Genomic DNA, 21,070 nt, shown 5'->3' on the forward strand with positions numbered 1-21,070 from the left:
TTGTCCTTCATCGGCACTTACTTCTTCAGATATGTCCTAGTTGCTGTAGCTCTTTACTAGTTAATAGAACTAAAAGATTTGTAAAATGAACTAATGGCATGGTCAGGACAGGGGTATTGGTAGCATAATCCTCAATGCAAACCTATTCTGAGTTACTGGGGACATAATCCATCGTCTTTGGGTACTCTGCATTATCTTGTCAGTGAGCCTCTGGCAGGCAGATGAGAGGTCACTACAGTCACTGTAAGAGCTCTGTATTTCTGGGTAGGATGGAGAATGATCTGAGCAGTGCCAGGAAGTTAAGCAGAGATAAATCCTCTCATCTCTTTTAGGTTTGTATTTGCAAAGAAATATTTAGTATTGATGTTAATTAATGTGATTAAATATTAATCTGACCTGCAAAATTCCAAAGTGGTTGTTTATAGATACAGGAAGATGTGATTTGTTCTTCACTGTGCAGACAATAAGGAAATATTACTGGGGTGTATGTGTGTGTGTGTGTGTATATTCCCTTCATTATGATCAAGAGACCATAATGATCAAGACACCAGTAAATTGTTGGCCTGGCAGCTTAATGAGACAAGTCTCTTCCATATTTTTCATATCACAGACCACAGGTACTGATACTAGTAAGGTACTGAATCACAAAGCTAATAAAAGGAAGCATAAGAGGAAAGCTTTATACTAGGAAGTTTTCCAGTCATTTAACCATATACTTTTAGGTTTTTTATAGAAAACAGTGTACATGGTATTACTGTCCATAATTCATTTTAATTACAGATAATAACAAGTCAAAAGAGAACAAATACAAAACAGTTGAGACAGAAATTAATTTATTTTAATGTGTAAAATTCCTTGCCTCTTGTTTCCCACTAACTTCCCCTATCATGCAGGTTGCCTCAATGTTCCACTCCCCTTTCTGCCCTCCTCAGCAACTCTGGAGTGGCATATGAGGTTGTTGCCTTGGGGTTTTTTGGGCGTCTAGTGCTTGTTGTCCAAAAATGACTGCTCTGCTCATACTGATAGAACTTTGTACTTCTGGTCATTTCCTGTCAGAAGTGTGCCAAGTCTGGACCTCTTACCTTCCAAGAGCAGTTTAAGGTCGTGGAAGCAGGCAGGGGTTGAATGCTGTAGCATTATGGAAAGTAAAAATATAAGTAGTTGAGCACCAAGCCATAATACAGCTGCTGTGATAACAAGTGTAATTCTGATGCTCTTTAAGAGAAGACTAAGTCAGAGAGGCAGAAAGTATTTTTTGGTTTGAGGGACAAAAGGAAGTGAATACTGATCCACATTCATTTATTTGCCTATGTTCTGGAATGACATCCACGGACATCTGGAATAGAACAAAAAAGTTCGGTTTGTGCTGATACAGTGATGTGAGTCGCGGCTTCCTAAACTGGCAGGTAGAGAGTGCTCAAATGTTCTTGTTGCTACATTTCATAAGCAAAGATTTCTTTTGAGGAAGTAATGACATTTCTATCAACAGGAGAACACTTTCCTTTTCTAATATTAGAACCGTTGGAACTAAATTTATCGCTCCTCAGTGCAGGGCTTCATTAAGCCAATGGTACTACTCAGATTTAAGTTATACCCAAGGCACCAGCCATGGCAGTGGATCCTTATTCAGTTCATCATTCTTCTTTTATTTGCATCTTATAGAGCCTAGAATGAGAATGAGACAGATATTTTTGCTCTGGTGAAGCTCTGTTAGTGTTTGAATACAGTGGTGATGAAATAGGTGGGCTTTCTATACAGGAAAAGGGGAATATATCTTGTGCTATCATTGCAGGCAATATATTTTATCTTTTTTTTTTAATTGTAAAAATGTTACATTTCCATTAAAAATTTAATTTTAGGGTAAGATGGTGAAAGGAATGGGGGGCGCCATGGACCTGGTATCCAGTGCGCAAACCAAAGTGGTTGTCACCATGGAGCACTCAGCCAAGGTAAGGCTCTTCCGCTTCTTTCTAAGTAAGTGTTTTGTGCTGTACCGAAAAAGAAGAAAAACCACAAACAACATCTTACATTCAATCTGCTGTTTTGTGAGGATTTGACAGTTCTGATGTTGGTTATTATGGAGGTGTAACAGGGGGCTAGGTTAGTATGGTTTCTTTTTTCTTGTAAGTGAATCATTCACCATGGAAAAAAATGAAATATTAACTTGATGTTTAAAAGCTGCACATGTTTTTTAGTTACTTCATGCAGATTTAATGAGAGGCAATTTCCAGAGCTGCAGCAGATGCTACCCCAGAGGTTTTACTCTTCACCTTTGAAAAATTTGAAAAATGGGGTTCCCCATGGTTAAATACTTGTTATGATGGAAAGATATTTGCCTTTGAAGTTACCAGTCAAATTGGTGCTGACAGCTTAATAGAATAGATCTTTTTGGCATGATGAGATACAGGCTACCTTACAACATTATGTGATAAGAGGTTAATCTAGAGACTTCTTTGAGGGAGGAGTTTTGTAGATATAAATAGTCTCCCACAGAAGATCATAGGAAACTTGTTATTTGAACCTTCTGAAATGGGACCGTCCAAACTATGAGCAAAACGTACTGAAAGATAAAAATCTCTATTTTCAGGGAACCATACAAAATATTTAAAAATGAACTTTTTGTTTAATTTCTGTGTTTCTGTTATTCTAAGTTTGTTGTATGTCTGCAGTAAGAATTAGTTGTGTATGTTCAAGATAGCATCCCTGTCAGAATGCATAAGGACAAGCATAAGGAATTTGCATGGTAAACTATAGTAAATATGTAAATATGAAAGTTAAATATATTAACAGTTTTGTGGTTTTTAAATGTGATTTGAAGAATGAATTTTCACTTAAAAAAAATTGTTGGTAAATATAGTAGTTTCTCCATTTATACTAAGCTGTGATCTCAAGGGGCACATTTTCAGTAACAAGGCTGAGTCTGACCCATTAGTTTTTGCGTGCACGTGTGTAAATAAGTAAACAAAAGTACAAAGCAAATTCGTCTATATGACTTGAATCCCTATCACAGACTCCCCAAAACTGGATATGTAATTATCCATTTCCTTAAACACATACTTCAGGTATTCATGTGATCTGAATAAATATTTATGCTAAATTTCTAGTTACTGTGGAATTTCATTTCTCAGAGTCCACACACAGTGTAATTATTGATCCCAGTTTTTCTCTTAGAAGTACTATTAACAAAATCTTTTTTCAGTACAATGTTTGGAAGTTGTTTCATGTTGGGTTTTTTGCCAGTAGGAAACCTGAAAAAGATGGAAACACAGATAGTTTTCACTGTTACAAACATAAGGCATAGCCTTACTTATTTTGGCATATCTGTACATAACATGAGCTCTTATGTACACGGGATGCCTGGTGTGCACTTCTAGAGAGCCATTTATAGGCTTTCAGAAATTATTTCTTGTACTTTTGTGAGAAGGCAATGAAAAACTAAACTATGCGTATAATTTTTCATTTTTTTCTTATTTTAAAATGGGGGGTATTCTTGGCACTCTTTCCTCTTACCTAGCCTCTTTTTGGGGTCTTCATACTGCTGCTTCTTGTTTGCTCAAAAGTGAAGATGATGAAATATAGAAGTCTAATGTTTGGAAATTAAAAGCAGCTGTTACAGTTTTCAGGTGCTCCTCTTTTTTTTTCTCTTTTTTTTCTTTTTTTTTCTTTTTGTATACAAGCAAATACGGCACCCATGAGACCAGTTCTGAAAGTCAGAAGCCTTTTATTGGGGTGACTGCTTCTTACAGAGCCAATTTTATATTCACGGCTTTTTAATTTTTTACACCAAATATTTTCTCAAAAACTTAGTGCATCTGTATCTATGCATCAGAGGAGCAATCTTCCGTGCTGCTCAAAATCCAGTGTGCTGAGTGAAAGAAATGTCTGCATGTACTGTGACAGTCGGTTGTGTCTGCTGGCTTTTTAGTATAGGGACATTTTTCCCATCTTATTCTCGAAATTAATAATAAGAAGTCTATCATTAGATGCCAGAGTCTCCTGTAAATAAACAGCAGTCAAGATTTGATGGATGGAAATACAGTGGAAGGCTATGGGATACACATAGTACCTTCAATAAACATGTTCATGAGTCGCTGTAATAGGTAGTTCTTGCAGTCAGTTTTGTCTGATTTGTGATCTTGTGAAGGATCTTTTAATCCTTTTCAAGTGTTTTTGTACAACAGTAATGTCTTGTTCAACATTAAAATAAGTTTTCTAAGAGTTTAAAAGTACATTCTCCTTTCAGTTCACAGTTGCAGTTTTCAAACATAGCAATAGAGTCCTTGTAGTGCAGGCAAAATATAATTTACACTTAATAATGAGGGTGAAACTAGTGTCTGTCTTAACACTCAAATAAATACTCAAAGAATTTTCCTCTTTTTAAACTCTGATATGCAGTATATTACGAATAAAATTAACAGGCTCTGTCTCAAACTATTTACATTTTTAATTACTTAATTTTTTACGTGTAATGAAAACCAAAAAGTACAGAAGAAAGATGACACAACATGAAATGAGTTTTGTAGAAGACTCTTCAGCTTAAGTAATGCTATTTAGGAGGAGTAACATAGAAATACACGAAATAATAAGGGCATGGAGAAGATGGATGCTGAATGGCTAGTCACTGCCTTATAATAGAAGTAGGGGTAGCCAACTGAAAGTAGCAACCAGAATGTTTAAAATATTTTTCTCAGCCAGCTAATGAAGTTGTTGATGATCAGCAGGATGATGCAGGAGCTCAAAGAATTAGTTCTATATGGAAGGGACTAAACTGTTTCATGAGATTGACTTCATCAGTGACAAATAGCATTGCCCAGAAGCAGTCTCTAGCTCAGGAAATCTATACATCACAGCATGTCAGGAAATAGGAAGGTGTATCTGTGGAAGGGTGGCTCAATTTTTGCTCCATATGCTTAGGCCGCTGTGAGACACTTGGCAAGTGGACCTTAAGTCTAATTCATTACAGTATTTCATAATGCATTTTTTGCTAAATTACTCTTTTGTTTATAACCTGTCCTGGTTTCGGCTGGGATAGAGTTGATTTTCTTCTTAGTAGCTGGTACAGTGTGTTCTGGAGGTAGTGTGAGAATAATGTTGATTACACACTGACGTTTTAGTGGTTGCTAAGTAGCGTTTGTACTAAGTTAAGAATTCTTCTGATTCCTGTGCTCTGCCAGAAAGCAGGTGCACAAGAAGTTGGGAGGGGACACAGCTGGGACAGCTGACCCCAACTGACCAAAGTGTAGAACGTCACACTCAGTATATAAACTGGGAGGAATTGGCTGGGAGGGGCGGATTGCTGCTCGGGCATCAGTCAGCAGGTGGTGAGCGCCTGCATTGTGCATCACTTGTCTTTCCTTGGGTTTTGTTTCTCTCTCTTTTTGTTGTATTCCTTTTCATTATGATAGTTGTTGTTATTATTATATTTTATTTTACTTTAGTTATTAAACCATTCTTATCTCAGCCCATGAGTTTTACTTCTTCTTTTCACTTCTCCTCCCCACACTACTAAGAGTGGGGAGGAATAAACGAGCAGGTGTGTGGTATTTAGCTGCTGGCTGGGGTTAAACCATGACATAGCCATGAAAAAAAAACCAATAGGACATAAGGTTGTTATTTAATCTTTAAGCAGTCACTGTGCACCTGTGCCTGATCTGCTAAATACTGCCTAAGACAAATAAAAGTCAAGTTCTTACCCCCATACCACCATTGACATGTTTTGCGAAACATAGTAAAGTAACGGCTGGCAATTGTTCCATGTTGTGAAATGGGTTGTCTACACTATTAAGAAAAATAGACTGGAAACTAGTGTTAAACACTTGATTTGGACCTGACTGAAACATGCAGCACTGAATTGAAAACTCATTTCTATCCTTGTGAACATTTTTGATTATAATGTGTTGTGGAAGATTAAGGACATTTTTGTTCTTCAACAACAGAATTTTTTACTTAAAGCAGGCTGAAACACCTTAAGGTTTTATGTATCTACACAAAAGTCTTTTCCTTTATCTGAACAAATGCTGTATAAACTCAGATGGTAAAAATTCATGGAGTTCCATTTGGATTCCTATTCTGATAGTACCCTGATGGATGTCTTCCAAAAGTTACCTTTAATGCTAACTAGTAATACAATTAATCTTTAGCTCTAGTGTTAAGAATCTGGAATGTATCAGTTCTCAGGGTCACAGGAGCCATTCAAGCTGTCACCTCTGCAAGTCCATGCATTTCAGTCTCAGCTTGGGTACCAAGAAGAGACACTTCATTTCGTATGGCTGAGAAGTATACCTGATACATTACTGAAGATATACAAATAGCACAGATTAATCTTGGCTCTTAGGCAAAGTATGCAGGAAGGTCCTCAAGATGGACAAGACATAAGTAGATCAACTGAACCTAATACTGTTGCAAGTCATTATTTTCATTAAGAGTGAGTGAGTTTCATCAGAGTAGTTGCCTTGATACCAGATGTGGATCTTGCCAGTATAATTAAAATTAGAATGAAGAAAGAGTTCTTCACAGAAAAAGATAAATTCAAAAGCACATGGATTGCTCATTTTGTTATCATTCAGGAGTCAAACTGCCTGAGAGATGGTTCCTGAGTTTATATTAAGCCATAAGGCAAACTGATGATTGTAAATTTAAAAAGTATTGCATTTGGGTGATTAAGAGAGACAGGTAATACTCTGCAAGTTTTGAAATGCATAACTGAAAATTGATAATTAGAGAAAAAATAAAAGCATGTGATAATGGGAAAAATGGGCACTTAATGCTGCCTTTGTAAAACGCCTACAAATACTGACTAAAAATGTAGTGATCCATCTCTTATACATCCATTCAGAGCTCTTGCAGCTTACATTCATTTAGCAGGATCTAAAGACATTTGTAAACTCCTATTAAAAAAATGGAAGAAAAAAAAAAGAAACAAAAAAAGAAACAAAAAAAGAAGGGAAAAAGGAAAAAGAAGGAAAAACCCCAAAAACCTCGCCACCCAAACCTTACCTGCCCAGCTTCATGTCAGAAGCTATGTCTTCTCATTAGGTAATATTTTTCCCAGGATTTAGCGTAGCTGGCATTTGATGCCCCAGAAAAGGAAGTGCCTTTAAAGTAAATTCTATTTTCTATATATACATTCTTTTCTACTATATTTGCATACTAATTTGTTCTGTCTAAAACAAAGATAACGTAACTTCTGTGTAGCAGTTGAAGATGAGCATATTGCACTCATCTCTTAGTCTGCTTTTGGGCTTTCCTGGAGAGATGGAGGGACTAGGAATTCAATGTGGGTAAAGAAACTGGATTTACTATTTTCAGAGCATGACTATGCACTTGAGCCCTGGGGATTTTAAATGCCTGTGTGTTTGGCTGATCCTGCACATACTGTTTGTGATAAAGTATAAGGCAGAGAAATGTCATGCCTGCAATGTCTTTCCCTAATTTTCATCCTTTATGTGTCATCAGTGAGGTCCCATGCATCTCTCATCCTCACATTGCAGCAGGAAAGACAAATTATTAAGCAGAAGTATGCAGAACTTCTAAACTCAGGAGCCCACTCTGTGGTACAGTGAGATTCTTACTAGTCATCTCTCTGTATGTGGGATTTAAGTAATAACTGTCCCGAATTGCCAGACATGTAATCTGCCATTGAAATGAATTCAAAGAGTGTTCTGAATACAGTGAATGTTGCAGTAACATAGTGGCTATGGCTGTGATGTTCATGTACATATTTAAATTATGAGTAAGTTGTGTTGGTTTTGAAAGTTAATGTTTGTCTGTATATTGTTAAACACAGGGCAATGTCCATAAAATCTTGGAAAAATGCAATTTACCACTTACTGGGAAACAATGTGTAAACCGCATCATTACAGAGAAGGTAAAGTACTTTTCTTGAATCCTTGTCAATACTTTCCACCTCTATCCCTAAGAAGGGACACTTAGTAAAAGTACTAAAACTTAGTAAAAATGAAGAATATATTTGTTATCTGTTGCCAGTGAAAGGTAAAAATTGCCTTGGAGTTCAATTGCAGAGGTCTGGGGGCTAATATTTTTCCTTTTAAAGCTTTCACCATTGACATCTAGCATACTGGACTGTACTCTTAGACACCTTTAGAACAAAGATGCCACGCATAAAAAGTATGCAGAGTGTGTATCTCATTATTTTTTCCAAAGTATTCCTGAAAATTTGCTATGTGAGATGGAAATCCTCAAACACAGCTGTAATCACAGCTCGTTTTTTTTTCCAGCAGAGCAACAACTATGTAGCATGTCTGTGTCAGACGATTGGCATCTTGGTGTATACTACAGACTCTCTTTCAGAGAAACAAAACCTGTAGCTGTAGCAGGGCTTTAATTCTTTTGTCCTTACTTGTTTCCATTTGTGAAGCAGTTTACTCTCCAGTGCAAGTACATGTGAGCATTGGATATTGCTGCTGCTCAAAGGACATTAGTGGATCTTTTCAGCAAAGGATAAGTAACTTAAGGTTTTTGCTGTAATCACACTGCTTTTTTTTATCAGTGTTTACATTTTTCAGGGCTTAGAGTAGTCCCTCTGTGAGCCAACTATCATACTAAGTGGAATGTATCAAAGGTGCTGATACAGAATTTGCTTTCTCCCGATGGTATAGTGCTACTGTAATTTAAAGGGTTTTTTCTCTACAAAATAATGGAAAATAAATGAAAATGTGGAAGTTTTTCCAGTCTCCTACTAACTGGCCACATACAAATATAAGGTACAAAAAAATGAGTGAAGAAGGACTGACAGAAAATAAACAACAAGCAAATTTCTCTCAGACTCACCGCTTGTCAGATCTTGTTGCTTTATTAGGAGATGACACAAATGTACAACAGTACTTGGATAGTGTTGCAAATTCTGTTTCCACATTAGCTGCCTAGTTTGTATGTTCCTTATGCCCAGCTTATTTTTTAAGACTTAGAGGAGCTATTGTTTTTCAGTCCCATAGATCAATTTCATGTGCCCAGAGGACAGCTGAACTTCAGTACACTTCTGTGATGAGCTTAAGACTTCACTTTTATTTCAAGTTCAATCTTCACCAGTCTTTTGCTACTGACTTTTTTTTTTTTAAGGAATAAGACTATAGACCTTATGGTTTCCCTGGCAACTAGCTTGCCACCTGTGTATGTCCCTCTGGTAGGCACCATTAAACTGCACATGGTTTTACAGGTGTTTTTATTTGATGCACTTGTGAGCCTTGGAAGTGGAGAGCATATCTTATGAAGACATGAGAAAGAACAGCCTTTGCTCCTTCAGCCACTTCCTCCCAGGCCTTCTATTAAAAATACAACAAGAAATCTTGTCTTTCATTGCTAGCTTCTGAAAATACTAAAATTTGCACTGGGTGTGCAGTAGCTGTTGGAGAAGCTTATAATCTGGCAGCGGTGATCAACCACCCTGTACCACTCTACTGGCCTTAAAATGAAATAGAAGAATGAGGGAGATATTGTCTTTTTCTGTTTTCCTTCATGATCTCTTGGTGAGCATTGTCTTGCAGCGAAGAATGTCTCACCTCCCAGTTCTCACCAGATTGGAGCAGCAGACATGGTCCTCATTTCATGCAAAGAAGAACAGTTGCATTTTTTTCCCACGAAACTAACACATCTCATGTTTAAATTACTTCAGCTACAAACAAATGTAGCAAAAATCTTTATTGGTCAGTCTGAAAAGTGAAACCGATTGATAATGGCATCTTTAGTTACTGAGGGAACGCTACCTACTTCAGCACACCATTTTGTACAATTTTACTACTTACATCCTCATTTTCTGCTTTGATAATAAAAAATCATGTGCTATTTGAACCTGACAGGCTGTGTTTGATGTTGACAAGAAGAAGGGATTGACCCTTGTGGAAATCTGGGAAGGACTGACAGTGGATGATATCAAGAAAAGCACTGGCTGTGACTTCACAGTAAGTCGTTTTACAAACGAGTATAGTTAGACTGGTGTCAGAACAAGTATTCTCCACAAATACTCATCACATGAAGACTTGTAGATGCAGTAAGTTTCCTCCTTATAGATGCAGGCCGGGTAGATTACCTGTGGGACTTACAATGAAAGTAAGAAAATAATTTAGGGCTAATCTAGTATGATTATGTTGGAAGCATTAAAACTAGGAAAAACAGAAGAGATGGAGAAATTACTAAGAGTAAAATGACAATGTGGAAAGGGAACTTTTATGATGCTTTGAAGAGGGGAGCTGATTCATATCTGAGAGGTGGATGAATACTTATTTTTCCACTGTGTAAGTTAGTTTAGCTAACTCTCTGTTGCTAAGTTTTCATGCTATCTTTAGGTGGGGTTGCGAATCTTCTCCAAAGGGCTGACTACAAGTGTCCACTCTGTGTCACTAGTGCCAATCAGTTAAATACTCTGCTGTTGATATCTTTGCTTTTTCTCTCCCATTGCCTTGTATGAATGAAACTTATGCTCTTCATTAATCCAGAAAGCTACTGCCTTTTGACGTTCACGTTCATTCTCAAGTCTCACTTAATGCTAACACAAAACTGGCTTATTAAGGGAAAGCTGTAGCACACTAGATTGTAAGTGATTGCATGTGTGTGGTTGATAACATGTAGTTTCTTCATGGCCTTCTCCTGCATGCACATTACAAAATCTTTTCTTCTGTATTGTGAAGTCTTTTGGGGCAGGTCAGCCTTCCTTTGGTGAGGACATCGAGTATGACAGTATACAAATTGATTTGTACAAATAGTTGGGGAATATTTGGTAATGAAGTGCAATACTCTTCCTCTTTGTAGAGTTTCATGGCAGGGCTAGGACATATAATTGAAAGATTGCAGAGCAGTTAGTATACAAAAGAGTTTGTTATCAAGGCTTTGAGCATACTATTGGCAGTAAGTAAAACTTTCTAAGCAATGAGCCTGTGAAATTTCATTCATTTCCTGTGTCCATAAGAGAGCATTTGTCATAACTAAATATGATTTTGTATGTTTTTCTTGGGGCGTTTTAAATATTTTAAATAAAGAGCTGTTCACTTCTGAAAATACATTTGTTTATCTGGGAAAAATTGTTCAGTTAAAGATGGTTGACCTGCAACTGCAGAGTGCAGGAAACTACTACAAAATCACTTTGCTCCATTATTAATTTTCCATGTAACATTTTATGGAAGTCATTATTATTTTTTAATTTACAGTGGAAGCAACCTTCCACATATTCAGCAATTCTGTGTGCAAAAGAAATTATTCATTCAGCTTCTGACTGTGATTTAGGAAAAATGATCAATTTTTAAAAACTTCAGTAATGTCAGGACTTCTTTTTCTTTGGCTGATCAGGCTGTCAAACAGCTAGCATCCAAAACTAAAACATACCTATTGCAGTCAGTCACTTTGTTTTGTTCTTGCATATTTAATTTGAGGATTAACTTCATGATGAATTTGAAGGTGCCATGTTTAGTATGCATTTTAATATACTGAAACTACAGGAAAGGACTTTTGTTGTCAGAAGACACTGGTCCTTATGTGTTCCAAACCTGCCTGTTTGGAAGGAGCCTGTTTGGAAAGAGTTGGTTTCTTTTTGGTTCAGGTGACCAATACATATGTATTTAATTGAGCACATGTTACCCAAAGGACAGTCCAGCAGCCTAGGCTCAAGGCAATGAAAGCAGAAGCAACCAAAGAATTCATTGAAGGAAGTTATAAGCTTAAAATGATGGACTGTGAGATGAAGCTTTGCAGCAGCATGGTCAATATGATAGGGCAAGACTATCAGGACAAAAGAAAAGATTAACACCACCCACTGTCCATAAGTGCTTTCCTGTAATTGTTACAAAGGAGTGGTATAAATTTTGAATCTTTAGGATAACCTGAAGTTAGCAATTGATGAGAGGTATTGCAGCAATCCTCCATCTAGGTCCCTGGGATCTGTCTCACTGGGATCAGGAAGGGACGCTTCTTTTCCTGGTTCTCCTGAAGGCAAACTCCAGCGCAGTCTGCTTTGTACAGCAGCTGTGGCCATGCATGAAATCACAAGCTGCACTAAAGGAACTATGGGCATGAAAAATGTAGATGCTGTTTGGTTTATACACTTTCATATACTTATCTTGAAAGTGTGCGGCTTATATAAAAGCTTGCAAAGCAATGCTTGCTTGCAGAACATGTCCTTCTGCCAAGGTATGCATGGGGGTCAGCATTACCTACTGATTGGTAGTTCCAAAAGTGCCTGAAATCTCTATATTGCTGTAGATGAAAAGCATTAACCACAATGATTTGTTTATTAAAGCTGTGGCATGGAAGACCACTAGCTCTTCCTTTCTTATGCCCCGCTCCCACCTAAAGAATGTTTCCAGGCCACAGTGACCCAGTCCTCCTCTCATTGAAATCCTTACCAAAACTTCTGTTCACATCTGTGGCAGCAAGACTGGGCCACTGTTGTATAATATTGGACCCTTGATGGCTTTGCTTTTTGTATACAGTAAACACCTACAGCTCCTTCACTAAGTTTTCAACAGAAAGAAAATAGAGATTTCAGCACTGTGATAGGCATTTGTTCAGAATGCAGCATCCTCTGTCCTTTTTTCCACATTTCAAGACTCTGCCTCAGGCTTCCTTGCAAGAGTAACAGTTGTGCTTGTGATTATTTATGTTCACTGAATGAGACATCTTGTTCTTGTTTATATCCGTGCCAGGAACTTCAGTGATATTGTATTGCTACAGTAAAAGCAGGTTTTTTGGATTATATGTTTTGCCAGTTTGAAACAGAACTAATGGGTGGAAGATGAGACGTTGACCGTTTTCTAGCAGCTTTCTTCAGTGGATGCAGTGAATGATCTGAACTAAAACAAACATCTCTCTAGGTTCATTATAAGTGAGATTTTAAGGGATGGCTGTATCTAACTATCTCTAACTATCTAACTATCTCTTCCCAAGCAGACTACTCCTTTTTGGAGAGGAGTACTTTATAGCCTGTATGGCTTGCTTTGAGACATTCGGCTATACAATCCCATTTTCACAGTCTGCTTACTTATTTGGAAAAACACCTCCTAAAGGACATTCGCAACAACAAAATGTCAAAGAAAACATGATTTAGAGTCAACAGTCTTCATTATAGACTGGCTTCATATAAAAAAATAAACAATTTTCCCTTGATTTTACTGTGCTGTGAAGACAAAGTGTTGGCTTATCTTGCACGCTTAAATCAGATTTGCTGCTGCCTAGCATATAGATCACCTTGGCAGGTAATCTGTTTGGGCTTGTGCTGGTTTACACAGTTGGTGAGACCATGAGAGGACAGACTGGGAACTATACTTTTGCAGATGTATTTCATTATAAAAATAATCAGCATAAGTCTGTCTGGGTAAAAATTCCCTGTGTGTCGTGTCCCGTGTCCCGTCCCCCCCCCCCCCCCCTTACTTAACCTAAAAGCTGTTTTACAAATTGATCTTAAAAGATAACATGGAGTTTAGGAAAAGCATCTGCCAAGGAAACATTAAGTAGTTGAAAAGCAATTGACTAGTGTGTGTTTAAAAAGAAATTGACTGCCCAAATTTGAGCCGATAAGTACAGAATAATAGAGGATATGGTTTTATTTTCTGGAAGTACATTTTCCTTTGAGGAAACAGGCAGTTGCAGGATTGAGTTCATTTTTAAATGGATGTGTTTTTTCTTGATCAATCACCCCCCCCACTGCAGAAGTCACATTAGGAACAGATATTTGTACAAAAGCTGATGCTAGAATTATGGTTTGCTTTTATCTGCAGTTTCAAATAATTAGGAGTTAATAAGGGATAAACAACTTCTATTATTTTATCAAATATCCTAACACTGGGGGGGTTTTTTGAGGGGCTGTTTTTACATTCTGGAACAATAACTTGCTTTTGCACACCTGATAAGGTCATTAGAAGTTACTAGGATGCAGCATTGTTCAGAATCAGGCCTTGAAAAAACTGCTTGCTATAAAGAACATAATGAAATAAGGTTAGGGCTGTTTGTGTAGCTGAAGAGGGTAGTTTGGGGTTGGAAATCAGAGTCACCAAGCTTGAATTGCAGGAGTCCCTGAGTCTATGTGTCATCTTACCAGTTTAAAGGCTGCTTACATGACTGCCCAGGCAAACTGCTCCTAGTACACCTACATGTTGAATGTTAGCAACATATTTTGAAGCTTCCAAGATAAGCTGTTCTTCCTGTAAGTGAAATAATATTAAGAAGGTGTTGCTTAGGGGGTACTGTAAGAAAGTAGCAACTCTGTCTGCGTACTGTAAAATAGTCTTGATTAAGCATATTCAGCCCTTATCAGATGCTGTGCTCTTAGCACAGGGTGCTACTGAATTGACTGACTCTACTGGGATTTAAAGCAGTAGACTCAGGGGCCTTTCTGCCTTTCAGACAATTACTCCTTGTTTTCCAAGCACAAACCATCTCTTTTGTTACATTAGCATTTTTCTGCTTATTTAGTCACGTTTTATTTAGAGCACACAGTTGTATTTGGGTCCAGTTCTGAGTGATACTGGGTTGTCGTCACCTCTGTTATCTTCAGCAGGCATTGTGGCACTTTAGCACTCATGGGGATTGGACCCTTTCTGAAGCAGATAGTGGTACACACAAATGACAGCTGTTAGCATCAGATGTGCAGACATTACATTTAACATAATATGCTCATTCAAATGTAAAACACTCAAGGTTTTGATGGCACCAAAATCTACGACAGCAAAAACCCAATAATCTCCAGTAATTGCCTTTTGTCATTATTTGCAGAATATAGATTTTAATGGTGCTATCTTCATCCTCCAGTTTTTGCCTTTACTTCAATGGAACCATCCCTGGGTGAGGCAGAAACAGAACCTTACTTAAGGCATGTATGCACTTGAAGTCAGAAACATTGAAACATTTCTGGAACTAGTCCAGGAATGCTGGTGCACTCAGGGAGTTTCTCCATCTCCTCTACACTTGTACCTATTACACCTATTTATTATCCTAGTTCACACACAACTTTGAAAAATCAATGAGCAGTTTCCATCTGCTGAAAACGTTTCATTAGCATTTGATACAGTAAACACATTCTTCATGAACTAGCCACTTTGCTCAGTGGCTGTTCTTATAAGTTTATAAATGATGATATATAGTGGCTGGAGGAAGGATAATGTAGAAATCTAACTGGTGGTAGAGGAAATACAGCCCTGTACCTCTAAAAGAAAGAGGCTTTAATGCTTGGAAGGGCCTTTTATGTATCATTCTTTCATGAGTTAGCTTCTTCAGTACCGTTAAGTGAAAAAGGTGGGATAAGGAGGCAGAAGAAATGCAGTATATGATGTTTCATTGGGCACATTAATCAACTAGGAACCAGATTATCTGTGGAACTGTTTTTCATCCTGAACAAGTAAGATCACATGAGTTATTTTTGTTCTTCATCCTGGGGCACCTATTTAAATAGGACTGGGAACCAGAGATATTTAAAGAGGCTTGGATATTCTGTGGAGATCTTTTCCTCAGCGTATTTGTGTAGACCTGCAGTCAGGGTTCAACCAACTGTTAACCTTTGCTACTCTTCAAAGTCTTCTCTGTATTGTTCCCATTTAGACCTTCTTTCCTCATCTAGTTTCCTATTTAGGCTTACTGTGTTTTATTTTTAGTCTCCTGGATATCTTGTAATATGACTAATTGATTTTTACGGGTATATGGAATTAAAATAATATAATACCTAAGTGTGTCCTCACACAAAAAATGAATATGAATGGAAAAAGGCAAGTTAAAAAAATAAAAGGTAAAATTAAAAGTATTGAACTGTATCATCATCAAACAAACCGAATGTGAATAGAAGGCAATTTTTTTAAAAATAGATAAAATTAAAAGTATTGAATTATATCATCATCAAATTATCAAATCAAATGTACCTATATACTATAGGTACAGTATGTGTGAAATATATATATACATTTGATTGTATATCCCCTACTAACATGCACGTTCCAAAACTCAGTTGACTACTTCTGTGCAGACCCAGCATTGACAGACAGCATCCTATCTCCTGGTGGGTGGAGAGGAAAAGCAGAATTAACTTGGCTATTGAGCAAAGAAGGGAAATTATCAGTTTAAGATTCCATGGCATGCTTGTTTTAATACTGCAGTGGCAATTCATTCATTTATTGAATATAGTCTGTTTTGTTGCCTCTACATCATTCAGTGTGTTGATGTGTGAATGCAAGTGGATTAGAAGGTGATAGCTGAAGCTGTTGCCCATCTGCAGCTGCCTCTCCTATAGCTGTTCATGGTAAGCGCAGCCCCACTGTACACGAGCTATGACCATTTATGGGCCAGTGTATTAACTAAGTCATGGCCTATTTTTGCGTTATGTTTGTGTGCCATCTTGTACAGTGTGTAATTGAGGAGCTGCTTCACTTCAGTTCAGCTATCTCTTCTGCTGGCATCAGAGGCCATCTGAGAAGATCATGCAGTTAGCAGGGGCAACTGCAGGTTCAGCTGCCCAAGTTTGATCTACTTGCATTCTTAAATAAATAATCCAGCTCAAATAAATGAAGTTTAGAGGCTGGATACTAGCATCAAACATATCTTGTATTCCTGCATGAGAAAATTTAGTTGTAGGTGTTTATCTCTAAAATACTGCAAATACATCAGTTTAATTATAGTGTCTCTAGTCTTCAGTGGTACATCGATAGAGGTGGAAGCGAACGGTGGGTTGTACTGCTATATCTGTATGCCAACTGTTGTGTTTTTCCCTTTTATTTGCTAGGTTTCACCAAAACTAATACCAATGAGGCAGATTTAAACGTGAAATACAGACTGGGCTTAACTTGCCAGAAGGCTTGTTTCCAAATGGGATCTCAGTGAAGAGAAATTGATGACTGTTTTGCAATTTTACTACTTCTTTTTTTTTTTTTTTTTTTTTTTTTTTTTTTGAGGGCTCTGTAAGTAGTTTCCAGATAGTAAAACTCAGGCTGTGACTATCAGCCTAAATTGTATTTTACTTTCATAACATTACCAATTTTAATGGAAGGGTGAATTTATTCCCTAAATTTTGAATAATACTAAAATGTTAATGAACATTGTCAAAAAAATGCCTTGTAGTATCTCTGCCAAATACTACATTTTTTACACAGATTCAGCAAATGACCATGCAAAGCTTATGATTGCCTCTGATTTTCCTAATGTCATTAAACTTACAAATCACTCCATTGCTCTGGAACTACAGCACTTAGCACGCTAAGTGTAAAGCTTATCATGTAAAGATATGGGCTTTTTTTCTGGAGTGGTCTGTAGCAAAGGTATGCAGCGGTAGACATCAGGAATATGGATGTCCCTTCTCCTAAACCTTTTCACCAGTCTGTGACAAAACTCTTTATACCAGTGGAAATAACTGGGTCCTTAGCCCTGAATGTATATGCTGTTTCCACGGTGGGTGTGTGTTGGCATTAAGAAGCCTACACCTCCTGAAGTCCAACTCTGATCCCTCCTATTTAAATCATGCAAACTAGACTGGGGCTAGTATGAAGGAGGAAGATAATTAAAAGGTCTCCATCCCCATGCAGACAGCTGGCAGCTGCACAGTTGTCCCACATAAACTGCTCTTACTCTCCAGATACAATCCTCCCCAGCCCCATTCAAAGGCAAATGAAGATTGTTTAACATAGAGAAACAGGGGAGGAGAATGTTGTGGGCACTTGGAAGATTTCTTCTGAAGGGGATACAGTTGGTTAAGGGTAAAAGTCATAAGTTTGCACCACTTGCTGATCAAGGTATCAGCAAAAACTAAAGAGTTTGGAACCCAAACTCATGATAACCAGAATGAATGCCATGAGACAATCAAAATGAAAAGTCACTCTCGTACTGGTTCTGCTGTTTGATAAAGATCTTCCTTTCCTTGTTATTCGTTACAAAATGACTGTTATTTTTGCAAATAGGTGATATGACAGCATTGGATCTCACATCCCAAATCAACACAATATATCTTTATTATACAAAGCATGAATTGACTGGAAATCCACATTTCTAAAAAACAGTGTTCTCTCCAAGTATAATGTTTTCTGTCATTCATATAAATAGGAACACTTAAAACACTTCAGTTAAAATAGTTCCTGACATAATATTTGACATCAGGACTGGAGCAGATTAAATGACTGAAAAACATGTAAAATGTAGATGCGCAAATAAATATACACACACACACACACACACACACCCCATACATATGATAAACACTGTTGGGATATGGTATAGAAGGGCATTCTGATAGTAGACGGATGAGGTATTCACCATAGTCAGTGTGTGTAGTGGAAGGAATGTAACACATTTTTAGGGAACAGGATAGGAAAATCCTGCAATATTTAGCTGCTGTGCTAGCCTTTGTACTGCATTTTTCCATGCTAAAATAAGAAGTGCTTCTCTTGCATGTGACAGTTATAAAATTTGGCTTGATCCACACATGGGTTTTACAGCAGTTAAACTGTTTTGATTGGAGAGATTATTTCTTTTTAGTTGCACTTACTCTAAACAATTCTTCAATAATTTCTTGTCAATACGAGAATAGATTATCCTTCTTCCCACAAAGGAATAAACAAAATGCCTTTGTAAGCACCTTTATGCTAGTACACAAGTGCTTCCGTAATCCTAATTTGTATGGGTGCTAATGGGTGGTAGGCCATTGTATAGCCTGAATGTGTAGGCAAGACCTGATGCTGAACCCATGGGAAAAAAATGTGTCATACAGAGCCTAGTGCTAATTTCATGACTAAATATATACCAGTGATTTGGTTGATCAGTAATTTACACGCAAGACTTGAAACTACATTGATCAAAGTGCTCCAGCGTATTTTAACCCTGGATTAGCACAAGTTAGTTTTTACCTAGGCTTAGTTTTCACCTGTTTTCTTTATTCAGGTGTATTCCCTATGTTACTCACTCATTCCAACAAGTTACTTTCTTAAAGTTTGGCCATTTCTATTGCTGTGGAGGCAGACTTAAATTCTGCTCACAGAGATTTTGCAGATTAAAAGTCTCTATATAACAAAAAGTGACTCTTTTAGCTCAATGTGAAATAGTTTTGATTTTGGATAGAGCAGCCCAGAGGCTTCTTCCCCAATCCATAAAGACACTTCAGTGACAATTCTGACCCTTGTGGTGCTGTACAGAGCGAAAGGTGCCTATTTTTGCCTTCAGGGTCAAGGGTGCGTGAAGAGCTGCTCTGAGGGGATGGATGTGATCCCTGAAGGTGTCTTGTTCATCGTCACTCAAAGCTCTCCTAGAGAGTACCCAGGATGGATGCTGGGTTTAGGGGAGGAGTATAAAAACTATTATACAGGGGAAGGGAGTTACTATTAGCTTATCCAGAGGAAAAAAAATATAAATAGCTGGGGAAGTCTTAAATAAATCTATAAATTAAATGTTGATCTATTGCAATTACCTATGCTACATTAGTTGTAGGACTGATTAGTTAATTACAGCAAACATTTACTGACATATATAAAGTACAGGAGAAGTGTCTGAGGGCAGCATCAGGTGTATGCTCCTGCTGCCATAGAACTATGCTTTGCTGGCATACGCACAGAAGCCATAGTTGTCATTAATATATGGCTAATGACCTGGTAATGTCTGGGAGTTCAGCACCTTGGTTTCTGATGCAAAGAATTAGGAGCCAAGAACTCCTCTAAGCTTCAGCTTTTCTAGCTCTCCACTTACTGCCTTGAGAAATGTCATCTGTGCTCTCTGCCTTGTCTCCTGTAGGTGGAAAAGGAGATATTATTCTTCCTACCTCACAGGGATGTTGTGGGGAATAACCACCTAAGGTCTGTGCAACAGGTTATTTTTTCTCTTCAGCTTGGAGATCAAGAGTGTGGAAGAGTACTTGAAGACTGTCATACATGCTGTATATTTGAGTTCTGTGTCTTCTCTTAATTTGTATCAGTGTTAATGCAAGAGAGCAAAAGTCAATATGGTGCTGAAGACCAAGAAAGGAGAACAGGCTCTCTCTATATACAACAGTGGTGCAAATATCTGCATGTCACAACTGAATTTTTTTATCTTGAGGACATTATATTGTAGTAGAATATTGGTATTGTTATGAAAACGTCATGTGTCTGCACAAGCTAATTGCAACAAGCTGTGACTCCACTTTTTGAATTTATTTGTAAAGTAGGATTAGAAATTAAAGCACTCATAAGTATTTCCCTCCCAGTGGACCCAAGTCTGGTTCATAGGTAAGGTATACTCTGAGCAGTAGTTGCGATGATTGGTATGATAGGGATGAGAGCTTCTCGTTCCTCTTTGGTGGTTGATGGTATGCACAAATGTTTATTGGGACATCACTGAGATCATCCCCTGCTTGACAGCATTTCACAAGACAAGGGCAGCTGATACTCTTTGTCCTGAAGAAGATGATGATTCTACTATATTATCACATTGGACTTATTTCACTTTATACTTTATTGGCTTTTGTCATGAAAAAGCAAAAAAAAAGAAATATTATAGAAAATATAGTTGTAATGTAAGCTCTGCAAACTAAACGTCAAAGTCCTCTATGTATTTGCAAAACAATCAATAAAATAAAGATTAAAATACCACATTTCATCTATTGTTACCATTTTTCATGGTGTTCTGTTCTGCCATTGGGGTCAGTAAAAGATGTGTGTTGTGTTCACACCAGCATGTCACACCTCAGCACAGGCAAAAACCTCAAGGTCTTGGCTGAAGGTAGAGGGATTTGATAAACAGAAATAATGAAGCTCAGAACTCAGCTAACTGCTGGATTCTCCGTGTTCTCAGATTCTCTTCTCACTGATGTCTCTGTTGGGTCAATCTCAGACATAATTATCACATTCACTTTCATAATTACTTGTTTTTCAATCAAGTCAAATAATGGACTACATATTTAGTCCTTAGAGAAGAGATTTTTTTATGTTTTGATTAAAACTGCTGTAGAAATGATAGCATTTGAGATGCTAATCATTGATGTGAGTGTGTGGCTGCATTCTGAAAATAGTACTAGATGACACATGAAGACAGATTCCATTAACCACCTGGTGAATGATAAAGTAGATGGTGGCAGAGTGACAAAAATACTTGTCTGTGGGTAGTGGGGTCATTCTTCCATACATGTCTT

General features: G+C 37.5%; 1 protein-coding gene across 1 annotated transcript in view; it reads left to right on the plus strand.

The window, feature by feature from the left end:
* Positions 1-20,502, plus strand: part of OXCT1 (3-oxoacid CoA-transferase 1) — an 85,066-nt gene extending 64,564 nt beyond the window's left edge. Inside the window, exons 14-17 of the mRNA XM_049794359.1 lie at positions 1,860-1,949; positions 7,787-7,867; positions 9,816-9,917; positions 16,709-20,502. Coding sequence (XP_049650316.1) covers positions 1,860-1,949; positions 7,787-7,867; positions 9,816-9,917; positions 16,709-16,744 — 309 coding nt within the window. The 3' untranslated portion in view covers positions 16,745-20,502. The remainder of the gene's footprint in view (positions 1-1,859; positions 1,950-7,786; positions 7,868-9,815; positions 9,918-16,708) is intronic.
* Positions 20,503-21,070: the final 568 nt, after the last annotated feature.

Source organism: Accipiter gentilis, chromosome Z (assembly GCF_929443795.1).
Source record: "Accipiter gentilis chromosome Z, bAccGen1.1, whole genome shotgun sequence".
NCBI classification, from domain to species: domain Eukaryota; kingdom Metazoa; phylum Chordata; class Aves; order Accipitriformes; family Accipitridae; genus Astur; species Astur gentilis.